General features: G+C 58.9%; 1 protein-coding gene across 2 annotated transcripts; it reads left to right on the top strand.

Moving 5' to 3' along the window:
• Window positions 1–4487: 4487 nt before the first annotated feature.
• On the top strand, window positions 4488–14664 carry GATD3 (glutamine amidotransferase class 1 domain containing 3). 2 transcript variants are annotated; one of them, XM_072970060.1, is made up of 7 exons: window positions 4488–4691; window positions 4905–4957; window positions 6369–6482; window positions 7410–7529; window positions 10068–10160; window positions 12622–12778; window positions 13926–14664. In XM_072970060.1, exons 1-7 carry the CDS (start codon window positions 4533–4535, stop codon window positions 14052–14054), a joined length of 825 nt encoding a protein of 274 aa, XP_072826161.1. In that variant the 5' UTR covers window positions 4488–4532; the 3' UTR covers window positions 14055–14664. The 2 variants fall into 2 exon arrangements, with proteins under 2 accessions (XP_072826161.1, XP_072826159.1); XM_072970058.1 differs by having other exon boundaries at window positions 12622–14664.
• Window positions 14665–15513: the final 849 nt, after the last annotated feature.

Raw genomic sequence — 15513 nt, forward strand, 5'->3', positions numbered from 1 at the left:
GCAGGCTCCCAAGGAGCCCCTGTGGGCTGTTACTTGGGAGACCGTCCTCTACAGCACATGTGACCTGGGGAATCCAGAGGGCCAAAGAGGTGAAGAACTTGAGCTTGTCAGCTATGTATAGACCTTAGGCTGTTCATTAACTGCTCTCCATAAATTCGCCTCTAGCAGATTAATGTTTCTTCCTCATCCTCCTATTCTTCTGCGTCCAGGAGACTAGGCACCACTGAAGTCCTGGCAGGATCAAGCATCCTAGAGACCAGCTCCAGCCCCTGGGGTGGGGTAGGACTGAACGAGGGAGGTGCTCGTGGTGACTCGCTCGTCTGTATAGCTGCAGTGCATGAAGCCCTGGGTGCGCCACTCGTGAGTCAGGTTAGTTCCCGCCCAGCCCAGGGAACCGCCGAGACCACTCCATCCAAGTAAGACAGGGAACAGGAACTAGAGAGGGAGTGTCACAGAACTCGGGATGTCCGGACGTGGGTTGGTGGCAGACCCCAACACTGACTTTGCACTCCCCGCTGTGACTGCGAACCCTTAATGATCTTAAATTGCTTTCGAGGAAGAAACTGTAAGGAGGAAAATGAGGAGGCGTCAGGCTGACTAGCAGGCGGGTCCTCCCAGTCCAGTAGGGTTGTCTGCTTGTCGTCGGTGCGGTCTTGTCTCTTGTGAAAGTCTGTGTGGCACGTGAGTGTGCAGTCGTTCCCTGTGTGAACAGAACAGTGTGTCCCAGAGCCCTTCTGCCCCGACCTACTGAGCCAGAAGATAAATACACTCACAGTCCTGTATTTTCAGACACAAATAACTCATCTGTCAATGATCCCCATGGTCCTGAAGAGAACTGGGTGGACCCTGTTTTTTTTTTCCCCCCTATTCCACCTGCCTCCTGCCAGTTGTCCCGCACTGAGCTTGGGATACAAGAACTGAATCGCCTCCCAAAAGCCATGGCAGCAAGGGCGAAGAGGGACCTGGGTCTGTCATCCTAATCCTCGTAGTCGGGGAAAAATATACTCAGCCCTGCCAGCCAAAAACGTCTCCCAGCTCCCCCATTAATTATAAGAGAACTAAATAATATGACCTTGACCTTCCTCTAGAGGCCTCCCTAGCGTCCACTCCCAAAACAGAAATTCCCTGCTATTAATAAGACTTCTCCTTGTACACTATGCAATTCTCTTAATGCTGAGAACTTAAATGCCTCCCTTCAGAGCTTGGACCCACCATTCACCCACAATCCAGGACACCTCGCTGATGCCAGCCTTACGAGTTGCAGCCACTCCAGGGGGGAGTCCAAAGTGGGTCAGCACGGGCACGGACCCCAACCAAACATGGGTGAGCCTCCCAGGATGCTCTCCCGTCTTTCCCGGAGAGCCGGACAACATGCTGGCCACCGAGAGCCCCTCCAGCAGCAAGAATGGCTCAAGCATGCCAAAATAGAACCTGTGAAACAGGCCCCCAAGGAGGGCTGTGGCTTACCAGACCCTACGAGTTGGGCCCATTGTCTTCCTCGTGTCACTCATGTGCCACTGTCTCATCTTTGGCCTCAGCCCTTTTCTCTCCAGAAAAACATGTGGGAGTGGTTTCTCTGGGGCCCAGAGAGCCTGCTGCCCAAAGGAAATGCCACCAACAAAGCCCCTGTGGCCCCCAGGAAAGATGAGATGGAATCTAGGTGTTAAGGCCTAACCTCTGGTGCTTAGTCTAGTTTCACCTGCTGGCAGGGGGCCCTGTGCCAAGGCCTCCCACCTGACACATCGGATCAGTTCCTAGTGCAAAGCCTCTAGGTGTGACACCCTGACTTGGCAAGCCGTGTGCAGAGGGGCTGCTCACGACACCTCAGTTCAAGGCGGCAACAGCGTGCCGTGTGCAGAAATGCTGCACCTGGCTCTTCCCTCTGGCCGGCGGTGAGCACGTGAGTCCACCCAACTCGCAGACGCCGCCCTCCCTCCAGACCAGACCTGTAAAGCAGCTCTGCTGACGGCCTTTCAGGGGAGCGTCCAGAGCGGAAGCTCCGACTTCTCCATCCTTTGTCCAAGGAATAAACCTTCCCTTTGTTCCTGAACCCACTTGGCTTAGTTTTACTGCTGTCAGTGACACCAGGCAGGAGGACCCCTGCGGGGGCCTGACTCAAAAGGGTCGGTAACATGTCCACTCTGAGATAAGTATTCTTCCCCCAGGAAAGCAGACAAAAAGGAAGAGTGCCTCAGGACTGATGAGCGCAGGTGCGGCTCGGCACTAGGACCAGCAGCACCGCGGGAAGCGGCTGCTGGCCACGAGACTACCCTTCAAAATCTAACCACCTCTGTGGGGGTGCTGAGCAAAACACTAGCCTCTAGTTTACACCAATTCAAGGTGTTGGTGAACTCCTTGGATCCTAGAACGGCCCTGGATTACCTCCTGGCGGAGCAAGGCCATGTCTGCGGGGTTGCTAACAGTGCCTGCCGCACGAGGACAGGTACCACTAGTCAGATAACAAAGAAAATACACCAACAGGACGGCCGGTTATGCGGGGTCGGTAATCCTGCCCAGGACACATGGAATTCTTTATACAAAGCATTTTCTCCCCAGCAAGTCTTGGTTACATGGCTATGCCCACCGATATTTCCTTTGGTCACAGCCACGTTGATTCTTCTGTTTGAGCCCCTTAATGTTTTAAATGTATTTATTTATTTAAATTGAAACATAATTGATTTACAATATTGTTAGTTTCAGGTGTACAGCAAAGTGATTCGGTTATACATATGTATTTCAGATTCTTGACTATTTTAAGTTATTAAAGTTCCCTGGGCTGTAAAGTAAATCTTTTGTTGTCTATTTTAGGTATAGTGGTGTGTATCTGTTAATTCCATACTCCTAATTTATCCCTTGCCCCTCCCTCCTTTGGTAACTGTAAGTTTGTTTTCTGTGTCTGTCAGTCTATTTCTGTTCTATAAATATATTCATTTGTATTTTTTAGATTCCACATATAAGTGGTATATTTGTTTTTCTTTGACTTTTGTCAGTGTGATTATCTCTAGGACCATCTGCGTTGCTGCAAATGGCATTATTTCACTTTTTTTAATGGCTGAGTTTCCATGTGTTGGCTATTGTAACTAGTGCTGCTATGAACAATTAGGGTGCGTGTATCTTTTTGAATTAGAGTTTTTATGTTTTCCTGATGTATGCCCAGGAGCAGGACTGCTGGATCATATGGCAGGTCTATTTTTAGTTTTTTAAGGAGCCTCCATACTGGTTGCACCAGTTTGCATTCCCACCATCAGTGTAGGAGGGATCCCTGTTCTCCACACCCTCATCAGCATTTATTATTTGTAGACTTTGATGATGGCCATTCTGACAAGTATGAGGTGATAACTCATTGTAGTTTTGATTCGCATTTCTCTGATAATTAACGATGTTGAGCATCTGTTCACATGCCTGTCTGGGCTTATAATTCCTAACTTTCTTGTCAAGTTTGTGTCTCAAAGGCTGTAGGCCACCAGTTTTCCTGTCATCACCCGGAACTGAAGCGATACCAACCCCTCCGACAGCTCAACGTAAACCTGTTTCACTCCTGAAGCCCTTGCTGGGCCTGCACCCCTTAGCAGCAAGAAGCAGCTGGAGCGGGTGGTCGCCCCTGATCCCTCAAGATTGAGGAATGAACCAAAGACAGCAGTGGACTGAAACATACCCTGTTAATTTACAAGGCCCATGAGGTAGAAACAAGATGACACAGCGAACACCAAGCTCCTTTTGCAGACCAGGGAAATGGCAGATAGGAAACAACGTGCTGACAGCAGGCACACTGAGGGGCTAGAAGGAGGGACAGTGAACTCTAGACCTCACAGGTGGAAAATCCAATGCATGTTACATATGACACCCCCCCCAATTTGCACATGCGACCCATGAAGAGGCAGGAAGAGGGGGTCCCCGCGCTGCGTAAAGAGCTCTTGAAGCCCACATTGCTTCCCACCAATCACATCCCAGCCCCCTCCCCTTCTTGTTCCATACTTCCCTGGTAAATACCCCAGCCCAAAGCCCACGGGGCCACGGATCTGAGCATCGCTCCGGCCTCCTTCCCGGGACCCCTGCGGTCAAGCCCGCTGTCTGCAGAAACCTGGCCTCCGTTGCACAGCGAGCTCCTTTACAAAAGGGCCAACGTCAGTGGAAATTCTAAGGCCAGCAGCTGGAGGGGGCGCCGGGCGTGAGGACCCCACGTGGGTCCCGACTGCGCACGGCCAGGAAAACGGGGCGGTGATGGGAACTGGACATCTGGGCGCCGGCCACTCGGTGTCACGGAGTCACGTTGAGGCCTGACGGCGACACCGGAGGCCGTATCTTAGCGAAGCGCTCCCCCTGGGAACGCCAACGGCGAGGAACGGGCAATGCCCCGGGCCACACGGACCCGAAGTCCGGCCTCCAGCACTCGCGGGGCTGAGCCCGAGCCAGGGGCAACTGCGCAGGCGCGGGCCCGCCCACCGGCGCTCGCGGGCGGGGCGGGGCGGGCGGCTGTGCGCAGGCGCGGGCCCGCCCACCGTGACCCTGTGACCCCGCTGTCCCAGTGCAGCATGGCGGCCCTCAGGTCTCTGCTGGCGTCCAGGCTGGCGGTGACCCCCTTGTTCGCGCTGCGCCCCGTCCTGCTGCCTCTGCCCTTGAGCGGACTGGCGGCCTCCCCGCGCGCGGCCCTCCACGCCTCCGCGCCGCGCCCCGGGACCAGGGTCGCGCTGGTGAGCGGGCGGGGCGTGGGGACGAGGGGGCGGGGGGGCGGGGCGGGCCGAGGTCGACCTTCCCACCCACCCCCGCCCGCGGCCGGTCCCTCCCCCACGAAGTCCGCCCCTTTCCCCGCAGGTCGGCCCCTCTGGCTCCCCCACGTCGCTCCCCCGACGTCGGCCCGCCGGGTGGGCCCCGTGACCCCCCTGACCGCCGCTCCACTCCCGCAGGTGCTGTCCGGATGCGGCGTCTACGACGGGACTGAGCTCCACGAGGCCTCATCGTAAGCCTCTGGGCCGCTCGTCGTCGGGAGGGCGGTCCTCCTCTGAACCGTTGGCAGAAACCCGCCTCCTGATTCGAGAGGCGGAGATGACTGACGCGACACAGGGAGTCGCGAGCGGAAACGTGTGAATCACGCGTGTGAAATACAGGGAGACACAGAACGAGCTTTTAGTGATGCTGTCCCTCAGCGGGAACCGCTTCACACCCCCGTCTGCTGTTTTTCCACCCCCCGCTGTTGGAATCACACTGTCCTGCGTTCTGGAACCAGAGCTATTTTCTATCTTTACGGCGCGGTTTTAAGGGCTGTGCAGCCGCCTCTGTAGATGAGTGTCACAGATGTAACCTGTCAGCTGTTGCTCAGTAGTTTGCATTTTGATTTTTTATTTGCTTAGAAGTTCCTGTGAGCGTGACGGTGGGGACTGTCAAGTTTGGAGTCTAAGTTGTGGGGGAGAGCTAGGTAATGGTTGGGGAACACCCCCGCCCCAAGCCCAGGGCCTCTCTGGTACCCAGAGGAGCCAGAGGCTGGTAACTATGCACTGCTGCCCAGCCTTCTCATTGGGAATGGCCAGCACGTGCTGGTGTTGGCCAGACATGTCGCGAACTTTGGAGTGTGCTGGGCTGGTGGGGGCAGAGGGCCAGACGAGTTTCCTGATGGAGGCTGGGAGAGGGGGCACGAGAGGAGGAGGCTGGAGTAGCCGCCAGCAGCTTAAAACCTTCCCAGCAGAGCAAGGAGTTGTGTGTGTGTCTGAGAGGTTCCGAGGAGCAGCGTCCAAGTCCAGGTGGTCCTAGCCCTGCCAGTGAAGGGCTGTGACCTTGGGGTCACACTCTTGTGCTTCCTCCTTGCCTGTAAAGGGGTAGTGACAGCACTCCCTGTCTGTAAGGGGGGGATGGGTTGCCTGCTGGCATTTGGACTTAGGCCTGGCACAGAGCAACCCTTGGTAAATGCTGCCTCTGGGGGCAGGGACAGAGGCAGGTAGTCCACAGCCCTCAGGAATGCCTGCGTGTCCCCACTCCTTTGACGGGAGTGGAGACCAGGAACTGATCTCACCTTGGAGAGCAAAAGCTCTCAAACCCTCAAGGCCATCGTCGATGGGCCTGTTGGGGGAAGAGTGCCCCAGAGTAGCCTAGGAACCCAAATACCCAGGCTGTGACACCAGCCGGGTCACCTGTCTCTGCGCCCTGGTTTGCAAAGGGAGCTTCAGGGCTCAGTGGTCTTCATAGACAGTTCAGTGACATTACACTCAAACGGTTGTTAGTAAGCCAACCATAATTTTTTGCAAAGTAAACAGAGGTTAACTTAGGAAAGGGGTTTCTAGTTGTCACTCAGCTAAAACTCTTTTTATAAAAACCCATTGTAAGGTAAAGCTGGATTGGGCACACGTCAGAGACTTGTCTGATTTCTTCCCGGGCAGGATCCTGGTTCACCTGAGCCGTGGTGGGGCCGAGGTCCAGATCTTTGCTCCTGACATCTCTCAGATGCACGTGATTGACCACACAAAGGGGCAGCCTTCTGAGGGTGAGAGCAGGTATGTGCCCCCACTCACCCTGGGATGTGCACGGCGGTGAGTTGAAACTCCCTGAGATCCTGCACACAGTTACTTCATCTTAGCTGGGAGCCAAGTCCATATTCTGGTGGACTTCAGAGCAGCAGTCCTCAGGCTGTTCTGTGATAAAGCTCTGAGCCTTGGAATGTTCTTCACCTTCCAGTGCTGCCAAAACAGTGAAGGAAAATTCCCACTGAGTGAGCCCCTCGTACCTTCATTTTGACCAGAGGCGTGTGTGTGCATCTGGTCACGAACCTCATTCACCTGTTTGGGCCCCAAGTGTCTTTGAGCAGCTCCTAGAAGCGTTTCTGTCCCTGAGGGTGTGCAGTCCTGGCCTTGTGTCCTCTAAGACCCACCTCTCCCCTCCTGCCCTGCCTGGACTGCAGGCTGTGGCTCCCAAGTGCCTTCCAGATGGGGCGGTGGGGAGAAGCGGCTCTGACTCCTGGGGGCTGCGGTCCCCCTGGCCAGACACTGGCCCGGGGCTGCACAGCCTGGGCTCACAGGGGCTCCTTTCGTGGCCGGTCCTGGGGCTGTTTCGCTTGTCCCTCGAGGATGCTTCTTAGCTGTCCTCGCGCTGTTCCATCATCTGCCAGTTCCTTGCATCGTGTGCCGTCTGCTCAGGTGCGCGGAAGGGTTCCCGTCTTCCTGGTGGCCCTGACCGACCAGGAGGCTGCATAATCTGGGGAGGTTCTTAAGTGCCAGTCTGATCTGAGCACAGAGCCAGGTCCCTGTGACTGTGGCACCTTTCCTGGAAAGCGACCCCAGCCTGTGAGTGCGCTTCCCCAGGCTGGGAGAGTGCATCCTCCTGTCCCGTGGTGGGCTTCTCCCACCCGTCTCCCGTCTGCCCCTCCATCTGTTGTCTGTCGGCGCACTGAACCTTTCTGGGGGCCTTTCTCTTTTCTTTTCCAGGAACGTTCTGACGGAGTCGGCAAGGATCGCCCGTGGCAAGATCACCGACCTGGCCAAGCTCCGTGCCGCTGACCACGACGCTGCCATCTTCCCCGGGGGCTTCGGAGCTGCCAAAAACTTGTGCGTGTTCCAGCTCGGGTCCCTCTGCTTTTCCCCTGGAGCGTTAGAGGGGGACGCGGTGGTGACGGGAGCCGCTGCTGGGGGGTCAGCCAGGCGGTGGTGGAGCTGCTCTGTGACCAGGAACCTATGGGAGGAGGCTTGGCCGCATTTCCTCGGCTTCTTCCTGAGCGCGCAGGTGGAGCCTGGCCGGTGGGGCCTGGCCGCTGCTGGGGACACGGGCGCCCTCTGAGCGAGGTGCCATGTGGAGTCTGATCACAGCAAAACCACTCTCCCCACATGTGTGTGTGCTCCCCATGGTCACCAGCTCTCCTGTGGACCTTGTGGTGCGGAAAACTGCTTTTCTGGTGGGGCTGTTTGGATGATGGTCCTGACGGGGAAGGGTGTCCTTTCTCAGGCTGCTCTTTGGGTTTCTGCCATGATAAGTGGACCTTCTCCTGGAGGCTGTGAGGTGCTTTGGGCTCCAGGTCATTTTTCTGTTCTCTCGTTCCTCGCCCTCCTCCCGCTCTGGCCTCGCGGTCCCGGCACATCCCTCCCAAAGTGGTGCAGGGCTGCTGCTCTGGAGACAGAAGGGTTCACCTGCAGCTGTCACGGGGCGAGAAGATGTGAAGCAGCTGTGTCCTGCGGTTTTGGGGTTTTAAACATAGTGTAGTGTGCGTACCACCTGGACTACGCACGTACAGACGGAAACAACAGACCCGTAAATCAGGTGTTCTCCTGTGTCACGGATGAGAACGTTGCTCCGTCCCAGGCCCGGGGCCTCTGGTGACACAGTGCCTGGCTGTGACCTCAGGCAGACAGTGCACCCCGGAGTGAGGGCAGAGGTGGTTCTGTTCCCTGAAGTCCAGCTCTGCTCTTGGCCCTTCCGCCTCCTGGCACCTCACGGGCCCCCTCGCTTGCGGGCGTCACCAGAACACCTCCTTTCTCCAGGTTTCCACTCATTTTCCCACAGTCCTTCCTCCCTCTGGGACCACTGGCCCTCCTCACGTGCACCCCTCTCCCCATATCCAGCCTCTGGAGTGCTCTCTCCGTGTCACCGTCCTCGTCAGCCTCCTGGCAGGAAACAGTGGGTCATTTCCTGCAGCTGAACTTGTGCTTCCAGCGCAACCAGGGTTTCTTTCTCTGAAGGATGAGCTGGATTCACAAACCTATCACCTCCCCTCGGCCCTTAGATCTTGTCTGGGGTGAGGGTAGTTTGAGGGTCTGTTGGGGGTTGGCTGGGAGATGGCAGAGCTCCTCTGTGACCAGGAGCCCATGGGAGGGTAGTCTGGTGTGAGGGTAGTTAGAGGGTCGGCTGGGATGTGTCCCTGGCGTGGCTGACCCACCTCGGGTGACGGAGGAGTGCCGGCTCCAGGAGCCCTGGGTTGCGGTGGGCTGCGTTGGCGCGCGAGGAAGCAGGGCTTCGGATACGTTTGCACATGTGTGAGCTCACACCCCTGGGGAAGCTGCAGCCTGTGGCCGCTGCTCCCATTCTGACCTTTCCAAAGAAATGCCAGCTCCGCATTGGTGGTCTCCTGAGTGGCAGGCAGTGGGCAGCAGGCAAGGTCGGTGTGACAGATGTCCACTGTGGAAACCCAGGTCCTCCTGTGGACCCTTCCCTGGTACCGTTGCTGGCTTTTTATTTCCAAGAGGTTGAGCCATACGGCTGTGTTAAAGATCCAGCCAAACGGTAGCTTCTGTTCTGCGCTGCGTGTTTTCACATAGCTCTGCAGCTCGTCCATTAATTGTCTGACAGCTGCACATGTGGACCCCGCTGCGTGAGCCCCCCAGCGCTGATGGGGGCTCGTGGCCTCCAGTCCTCTTTCATCCTCGTGGCTTTTTGGAGGTGAGAGTGACGCATGTGTGTTTAAAGTGTAGAATCTGACCCACTTTGAGACGCATACACACCCTGGGAAGCCAGCCCCACGGCACGGTAGCGAGCACCCAGCATGCCCATGAGTTGTCCTGTCCTGGGCGCTCAACCACCAGGCACCCGGGGCAGAGGCATCGACCCCAAGAACAGGAAGCAGAGCTCTTGGCAAACAGGTGTGGTGTTTGACATTTGCTGAGTCTCAGCAATTTATCTTCCCAAGAGGTGGTACCGGTGCGAGCCTGCCAGCCAGAGGAAGACCACTGCAGACACCTCAGCATCTTGCTGTCGGGAGAGAGAGGAGGGGTCCTGTGCACTCTGCATCTCTTCCCCTTGCTGAGGTGCAGTTTCCATCGCTGGTGGCACATCTTGTTGCTCCACGATTGATGGATCGACCCCCAAGGACCGTGTGGGCGTAGCTCAGGGCCTGAGCCCCCACCAACTTGGGGCAGCTTCCCCGTTCACCTTTGCCGTCCCCCCTCCTTTTTCTTTCTATGCTACTTTATATTTTAAAAAACAAAAGAAAGATGTATGATTATATAAAAGGCCACATACACGTACTTGCACACACACTTGTTAATTACTCCTGTTGCTGAGAAGTTAAGGGAACACAGGCCCCCTGGGGTGGACTGGGGGCTCCCCACACAGGCGTGGGGCCCCGAGATCTCAGGAGGCCTCTTCTCTCGTGGCAGGAGCACGTTCGCCGTGGACGGGAAAGACTGCCGGGTGGACCGAGACGTGGAGCGCGTCCTGAAGGAGTTCCACCAGGCCGGGAAGCCCATCGGGTGCGTGCGCCGCGCGGCCTGCAGGGTGGGCGCGGCGGCCGGGCGCGCTGCGGGAGCTGCTGCTCTGAGCTGTGTGCTTTTGGAAACTCGGCCCCTTTCCTCTTTATAACCCAGGGGGTTTCATGCGATGTCACAGGTGCCTTCCAGCTCTGAAAATTCTGTGGTTATGTGGTTATAGTAATTTCTCCTGATGACCTAGTTGGGGGCAGGGGCAGTTCTGTCAGCGTCCAGCAGAGTATCCATCCCTGCCTGGCCTGCGCCTGGCTGCCGCCTTCCTGACGCGGCTCGGAGCGGCCCCTCAGCTGCTGCCCCGTTGGTGCTCTGCCACCGCTGCCACGGGCATCGTCTCCTACACCCGTGGCTCTTGGTTGCTTTCCCCGGGGGCCACGGGCCAATCCTTCTCTGCTGCCCCAGGACTGGGTTCTGTTGCAGCTGCATGCTGGGCCACATCACGAGCCCAGCCACAGCCCATGCCTGGACCCCTGTCCTCAGCCTGGTGAGGTCGGCCGTAACCACACCCGGAGGCCCCAGAAACAAGTGATGGCGACTCCGCTGTCAGACCTGCTGGTCCTGTGGCCCTTCCCACCAGCGTCCCAGCAGGGGCTCCTCGTCCTGCTCTGACTTGAGTGTCCCAGGGCGGTGCTGGAGCAAGTGGCTGCAGGCTTGGGGTCGTCCCTGGCTGGGGAGGCCTCTCAGCAGCGCCGTGGTGAGCAGGCCCTCTGCCAGGTGGCTCGCTGCCTTTTATCAGCCGACTGGAAAGGAACGAGGTTACCAGTCTGACTGGGGCATGGAGACTGGAGGGGACGGGTCCCACCAGGGGTCAGCGTCCTTCATGGACCCACTGTCACCACTGGGGGCCCTGCCTGGTCCGCCCGCAGACGCACCTCCCGCTTCCCCCTCCGTGCCCCTGGGTACGGAGGAGCTGGTGCCCAGGGAGGGAGGGAGGTCGGTCGCCTCCTGGGACGCCTCATGGGGGCAGCACTTGTTCATGCAGGCGGGCACCAGGGAGGGCCCCAGTGCCCGCCCTCTGTGGTGGATTCAGCAGCACGACAGACAGGACAGATGCTGAGCAGATTGGCCCCCTCACTGCGGGCATCCCGCCCACTCGATTGCACAGATGGAGAGCAGCCCGCTCCCCTGGGTGGGGCGCAGGATGGGGACACTGCACGTACCCACCGCCCTGTGTCGTTAGGGCTCTGTTCAGCTCCTCCTGCAGCGCTTTGCTCGGCCTTCTCTTTCCAGCAGCAGTAGCATTATCCCGCCTCTGGCAGGCCCCCTTCCCAGGCCAGGTGCACCGAGCCGTCCCACCACTCCACTGCACAGACAGAGTGTGGGGTTCCACGGCTCTGCCGCCTGCCTGGTGCGTCCCTCCCCCAGCGCGGGAGCGTTGGTGTTCACAGCCAGAGACAGCCGGGCAGCCTGAATGGCCAGACTGGAGGCTCATGGCGTGGCCTTCATCTTTGGAGATCGCCCACCCCACGTTGGGCGCCTGTGGAACCTCGCGACCCAGCAGGCTCCCAAGGTGTCAGTTCCAGTGATGTCTCACCCATTTGGGTCTGAAGAGGTTTATCTCAGGTCCCTAAGTAGAGGTTGTTCAGGTGTCACGACGTGCAGCAAGTGTGTGAACACATTTGTATGATGTTTTATTCCAGCTCGTTACAGCAGCTTGGACATGGGGCCTTTGAAGGCAATACAGAGAGCCAGAACCAGGAGGCAGGGGTGCAGCCCCCCTGGGGAACGGGCCGTCCCTGACAGGTGCATGATGGGCCAGCCTGGCCTGGTGCTGCTGTGGCTCATGTCCCGTGTGTCCTCTTGGGGACAGGACACTGGTGGGCCCTTGGCTCCCGGAAGCCTTGGTTTTGGCTAAACCGATGGGCTCATGATCTTCTGGTCTGGAGACCCCCTGGTGAAGAGCAGGTCCTCGGAGGAACCCTGGGGACAGGCGTCCAGTGTGAACTTGCAGGGCTCAGGGCCCCGGGACGGCCTGTCTGTGGGGAGGGGAGGGCTCAGTGCTCTGCAGGGTCGAGCTCCCCGGGCTCTTGCGCCCCCGTCCAGTCCCTACAGCTGTGCTTCTCTGCTTCCACGTGACCAGTGACCTTCAATCTGGGGCCGAAGACAACTCGGCCATCTGTGGCCTCCTCTCTTAAGTCAGCCTCCCCGCTCTGGACACCACATCAGGTTCCTGGTGCGCATCCAGCAGCTGGGCTCAGCTAGCCTCCCTCCATGGCTGCCCCGCCAGCACCGGGTGCCCAGAGGCTCCCCCAGCTCCACCATCGCCACCGCTGCGGGCAACCCAGGGTCAGGGGTCAGCCTCCAGCCCTCAGAACTGTCCTTCGCCCCCATGGCACTAGGGTAGTGCCCCTTTTCCAGATCAGCCGTGTTGTCCGAGTGGCCTTGCCGTGCCCCAGCCCAATGTCCACACGCACAAGCCTGAGCCGACCCTCTTCTCTTCACCTTTCAGCTTGTGCTGCATCGCCCCTGTCCTCGCGGCCAAAGTGCTGAGCGGCATCGAGGTCACTGTGGGCCACGAGCAGGAGGAAGGCGGCAGGTGGCCATACGCTGGGACTGCGGAGGCCATCAAAGCCCTGGGCGCCAAGCACTGTGTGAAGGAAGTGACCATATCCTTCCAGCATCCAGAGCGGCATGGGGGACCCCTGGCGCCTCCGTGCTGCCCTGCAGGGGGTGCCCAGGGCGTGTGTGTGATGGGACGTAGTACCCGAGGTGGTGACGCCTCCATCGTCTCATGCTGAGTTCCCAAGTCCCTGCAGTGACGCTGGCTGAGCTCAGCACACCCCAGGCGCACAGTACGTTCAGTTGGGCAAGGAGACAGCCTTGGGCCTGAGGGGGATGACCCGTGGTGCAGAGGCTGGGGTGCTGCCTGGAGGTGGAGGGAGAAGGAGTGCCCCTTGGCAGGGTGGAAGGAGTTTGGGGGATTGAGGGCTTCCTGTCTTTATTTGGGAGAAGTTCCCTGGGTGATGTGGATGGATTGCTGCGCCAGGCAGCCTCATCACCTCTGTCCCGTGAGTGGGTCTTCTGTGTTGGGAGGTGGTGGACTGAGGGTGCCAGGGTACTGGGGCAGAGATCTGTGGGCTTGGAGAGCCTCAGGCCACAGGCTGACCACCGTCCTGGTCCGCATCTGGACGCAGAGGGTCTCCATGTGGGCCGGAGTTGGGACAGAGCAGCACACTGCCTGAGGAGGTGCTGGAGGCCAGCCCGTTACCCTCTGGATGTCTGTCCCAAAGGGCATCTGTCCGAAGGGGGCTTGCTCTCCTAGGGTTTGTGTCTCCTTGCGGGCGGTTTCAGGTGTAAGTGTCCACCTCCCATCAGCGTAGGGTGGCCAGCCCTGGGGCCTTGGCTTGAGTCCAGGGAGCGGGTCTGAGGGTGGAGGCGAGGCTGGGTGTGGGTGATGTGGGGCAGGAGCCTGATGGGGTCAAGGGTGGGTCCCGGGTCGGGCTGCCCATGGTGGTCGTGGCAGGCGCTCACACAGGCTAAGTGTGGCTTCTTGATCTGAAAGATGCGGGGCTGCCTCCGCCTTCAGGGTCGTGGGCTCCTGGCAGTGCTGGCACCTGGCCTGGCTCTGTGGGGTGCTGGTCCCTGAGCCTGCTGCCGGGACGCCTGTTACCGGCTCTCCCAGAGGTAGCACAGGTGGTGCAGAATGACCCTTCCTGGTGATGGCGGGGCGGGACACACGTCTGTGGCGGTGGCTGGGGCTGCTTTCTGCCAGACCCCCTCGCTGCGGGATGGGTTTCCCTAACTCGTGTGCACGAAGCTCACGTGGACCGGAAGAACAAGGTGGTCACCACGCCGGCCTTCATGTGCGACACCGCGCTGCACCACGTCCACGACGGGACCGGGGCCATGGTGAAGGAGGTGCTGGAGCTCGCCCGAAAGTGAGGCCACCACCGGGCCAGCTCGCGCCCTGGCCGATGGCTCCCCTCTCAGCTTGAGAGGGGCGGGACTTTATTTCTCTGCTTAAATCTGTGTTTTCTTTCTAAAGAGGGAGCTGGTGCCACATGGGTCAGGGGCAGACAGCGTGAGGCCTTTCCTCCTGGTGGGGAGGGCGGCGGGCAGTGGCCACTGGATCAGAGGCAGCCTCAGAATTGAAATCAAGTCTTCTTTTCAGCAGGAACCTCAGGTAGAGAGAGGTGACCCTGCAGCCCTAATAATCAGGAAACCAAAGTACCATGATTATCGCTAGTTAAAGACGCTCTGATCCGGAGCAGATAAGAGCTGATCAGGACAGTCGGGCTTTGTGGAGCAGGCATGCCCTTTGGCTGGTGAGAATGAGCCCCTCCCCCAGATGGACTCGGGCAGCCCCCTTTCAGGCCTCCTGGGACTGGCTGACTAGGAATATGCACGAAGCTTCTCATGTTAGGGGTGGGCACTCAGCCGTGTGTCGGCCTGCGGGTGGGGCAGTGCAGTTGGCCCCGGGCCCCGAGCTGGGTGGATGGAAGATGGTGCAGGAGGAGCAATAAAGTGTGGCAGCTCGTTGGCTGGTGCTTTCCTCAGTGTGTGGCTTCTGTTCCGGGAGAGAGCACGGTGGGGTGCTTCGTCCATCACAGTGCAGCCCCCTAGTCTGTCCTCCGTGACCCGGGATGGTGCCCTGGACGCATGGTACTACTGTGTTTTTGTCTGGTTTTGATAAAGCTGCTCAGGTCAGCGCTGCAGTCTGTTTAGTATGGCCCAGTTCACGCTGAGCCATGTGGCTGGGGCGCAGAGACACAGGTCCCCCATGCTGCACCCCTTCCCTCTGCCGTTATCAGGTGACGTGCTGGACATGCCTGCGGTGGGTTCCCGGAGTCTGAGGGCAGAGCAGGGCCTGTGGGAGGGACGGTAGAGCCCGGGTCCACAATCGCCGGTTCCCCCAGCTCCCCCGGTGTCGTGCGTCAGCTGGCCTCCGACATTTCTGGTCCTTCCTCCATGGGGGCTCCGTTCTCGTAGCCTGTCTCCCACGGAGCTGGGTCCTCTGGGACAGGAGCCCCGCGGCCCCACTGCAGGCACTGGCCACGCTGGCCATCATTGACCTCTCCTTTGCATGGCCCGTTGGAGGTCAGCGACTCCTTCCCGAGAAACGTGTTCACTGAAACACTTTACAAATAAGCACACGTGTGTGCACATAGAATGCAAAATCACGCACCTTGGTGAGATTTCGTGGTGTGAACCGCTGCTCGGATCCAGGGTAAACAGCGTCACCAGCCTCAGCGCCCCCCCCCCCCCCGGCTCTGGGAGGAAGCCAGGCTGTGGCGCACGTCCCAGCTCTGAGCGCAGGGGGCCTGGCCGCATGACGTCTTGGCCCACGGGCACGGCCTCAGCGCGGCGGCTGCAGGCACGTCTGCTCGGCCGGTGTCCCTGG

This window comes from Vicugna pacos, chromosome 1, assembly GCF_048564905.1.
Source record: "Vicugna pacos chromosome 1, VicPac4, whole genome shotgun sequence".
Lineage (NCBI taxonomy): Eukaryota > Metazoa > Chordata > Mammalia > Artiodactyla > Camelidae > Vicugna > Vicugna pacos.